At 51.5% G+C, this 3,163-nt stretch overlaps 1 protein-coding gene across 1 annotated transcript; it reads right to left on the reverse strand.

Moving 5' to 3' along the window:
• Positions 1-859: 859 nt before the first annotated feature.
• CENPB (centromere protein B) lies at positions 860-2,950 on the reverse strand. The gene has a single exon (XM_034772007.1). The coding sequence runs from the start codon at positions 2,759-2,761 to the stop codon at positions 1,196-1,198; it is 1,566 nt and encodes a 521-aa protein (XP_034627898.1). The 5' UTR covers positions 2,762-2,950; the 3' UTR covers positions 860-1,195.
• Positions 2,951-3,163: the final 213 nt, after the last annotated feature.

A 3,163-nucleotide genomic window follows, 5' to 3' on the forward strand; every position in this document is an offset into this window, starting at 1 on the left:
GGTCCTTGCAAACTCTGTGTAGCCTGATTCTGGGACAAGAACCTTATTATCTTCTGACCAGATTAATTGATGAGCCTATAATCCATGTTATCTAAACAATATTATTAATCTCCTAAAATCAGGCAACACTGCTGGGCCCTGCTCCAGTCCCACATTCTGGCCTGCAGCTGCACGTGCTCTGTTGGGCCGCCCCCCACCAGGATCAGCCTCCGCTTGCGGCTTAGGCTCCAACTCGGTTCCCTGACACCTGGGCACAGGCCTCAGGCTGCCCGCCCGGCCTCCCTGACAGCCTGCAGGCACCTGGGCAGCCTGAGCCGGGCAAAGCTGGAGGCACAGTCACAGGACGGGGACATGGAGGCCCTCATCCAATATGGCAGCCTCTTGAAGCCTTAATCAGGCTGCCCTCATCAAAGATGGTCGAATGCCCTTATCCAAGATGGCTGCCCCCTAGGCCTTAGGCGGTCTGCCCTCATCCAAGATGGCCACTCCTTCAGCCCTTAGGGCATCAGCCTTCATCCAAGATGGATGCCCCTTGAAGCACTAGTTGGTCTGCCCTCATCCAAGACCTGTCTTACTCAGGCTGCTCTCATCAAAGATGGCCACTGCGAACCACTCTCATCCGAGATGGCTGCCTTCTGAGTAGTAGAGCTACACTGACAGTAGACACTCATTAGTAGCAACGTATTGGTACCCTTTTGCTATGTTGCTCCTAAGAGGCTGTTGCTGTTCTGGGGAGTGTCATCTGACCAAAGGCAGCCTGCTTTTTCTGATCTGTCAAGCAGCGACAGTGCAACGATCTAGAGTTGTGACAGTACAGGGTCTGTTTACTATTATGGCTACAGTATTGCATTAGTGCACATACTGTACATTTTAAACACGCGCTCTGTTCCGCATTTGTAGCCTACGCCCAGAAAGCAGCATTCACTGAGTAACAGTTATAAAAGTATCAACTTTTATGTTTTTTATGTTTTAAGAACAATCAAACCTCAACCACGACAACAAACAAAACCTCTTGTAAACATTTTTTGTACCGGCACTTACTGTAATACTTTGTACGCACTGTAGATCACCCTGGATAAGGGCATCTGCTAAGCTAATAATACGGCAATAACCTAAATTGAAGTACTGCTCCATATCAGTGTATTTTATTTCTGCAGTGAGTATCAACCTGTACACTAAGCATGGAGAAACTCACTCATTTGGGGTGAAAGAACTCTGTTAATTTGCTCTGCTTCTTCTCAGTCACAATTTTGTTCTGAAGGTGGGATTCAATGTCCCAAAGCGACCTGTAGACCCTGTCCCCAAGTCCCTCTAGCTGCGAAAAGTGCCGAAGTGTGTTCAAAGCCTTCAACAGCTCGGAGTTTGTCGGGGATGGAACTTCATCAAAATCATCCTCGCTCTCCTGAGTATCCTCTGCATTATGATACGTTTCATCCACACAAGCGCGTTTCTCCGGCCTTGCAGCAGCTGCAGCGCGCAGTAATTCCTCGTGGGTTAGCTCTCCGAACGTCAGCAAATCTTCGTCCACAGCCACAGCCGTTACTAAGTCCTCTTTTTCCATGTTGACTGGAAGTGGAACATCGTTCAGGGGGTCGTCAAACTCTGCAATATCCTCGTCTCGCCCACCTTCCTCTGCCACAACAAATTTGCCTTTCCGGAAACAGTTGGAAATTGTTGTCGGCTTTACATCTTGCCAGGCCTCAGCAACAAGATGAACGCAATCTAGCAAGTTCACAGTTTTCAGGACTGTCTGAACATCGGCGCTGGGGTCCACATCAAGAGCAACATTAATCCGGCTTGCGATTTTTGATCGGTAATGTCCCTTCATGTTCTCAATGACACCTTGAGCCATAGGCTGCATCGAAGACGTAGCGTTAGGGGGTAAGAATTCGAGCTGAATGTTAGTGAGAACCACTCCTTGCGGATGTACGGAGCAGTTAGCCAGGAAGAGGCATATCTGACGGCTCTGCCAACAAAGCTGACGATCCCACTTTTTCAACCACTTGATGAAAATCTCACCTGTCATCCAGGCATTCGCTGAACTGACATAATTGAGGGGAAGTTTCCTGAAATCCACCGGAAAGCATCGGGGTCGTTTTGACGTCCCGATCATGACCAGCGGGCGTTTGTCACTCCCATCCATGTTGGCACAGACGAGCACTGTTACCCTGTCCTTTGAAACTTTCCCTCCTTCTTGCTTTTCATTTTTTTCTCCAAGTCCTCTGTCACAGAGCCCTTTCAGATAAAGCCCTGTTTCATCAGCATTGTAGATGTCAGCCAGAGAAAACTTTTCAAGGATACGTGGAAGTTTTTCGCACTGCCACTGCTCAGCGGTGGGTTTGTCCGCTGACTGTTTTCCACCCTGCTCTTTTTCGCAAGCAACATTGAAGCGTTTCTTCCATCTGGTAAACCAACCGTCGCTTGCCTTAAAATCATTCAGTCCAAGGGAAGCGGCGAGCTGACGGGCTTTCTCCTTGACTGCGGGTCCAGCCAGCATCGCCCCCTGTGCCCTCTTCTCCTTGAGCCACGTAAAGAGAGCCCGGTCGACAGCAGGGGCTTTTCCTTCCCGCCCGCGCTTACGGCAGCCGTTCAACTGGCCAGCTTCGTAGTCAGCCAACAGCTTTTCCTTCTGCTGCCAGATCCGGCACACGACCGACCGGTGCAACTCCCACTTGGCGGCCACTTGGCTCTGAGTGGCCCCCGGCCGCTGGCACTCGCGGATGATCTGCACTTTCTCCATCAGCGAGAGGCTTCTTGGCATTTTGTCTGGGTTCGGCCCACACCACGCGATGCCGGGGCGGCGGGGGCGACGTCCCCACAGCACAGATGGGGCCTGTACCCGCCAATGCCCAAAGCGCTGTTGGGGAGAATGGCACTCATTCACTGTGGTTGCTCTTACACCAGGCTCTTGTTGCACACAAGCATCGCCTGCAGCTTCAACATGGCTGCCCCCTGCCTTGCCCTCACCCAAGATGGCGTCTTCCTTCTCACGCATCACCTGCAGCTTCAACATGGCTGTTCCCTGCCTTGCCCTTATCCAAGATGGCCGCCCCCGGCGTCTTCTTATCAAAGATGGCGGCTTCCTTAGCAAGCATCACCTGCAGCTTCAACATGGCTGCTCCCTGTTTGCCCTTATCCAAGATGGCCGCCCCCAGCGTCCTCT

This window comes from Trachemys scripta, chromosome 5 (genome assembly GCF_013100865.1).
Source record: "Trachemys scripta elegans isolate TJP31775 chromosome 5, CAS_Tse_1.0, whole genome shotgun sequence".
Classification (NCBI taxonomy): Eukaryota; Metazoa; Chordata; order Testudines; family Emydidae; genus Trachemys; species Trachemys scripta.

Bases quoted from the DNA above. Each gene is read 5' to 3' on its own strand.
- CENPB (XM_034772007.1), bottom strand. From the start codon at position 2,761: ATGCCAAGAAGCCTCTCGCTGATGGAGAAAGTGCAGATCATCCGCGAG.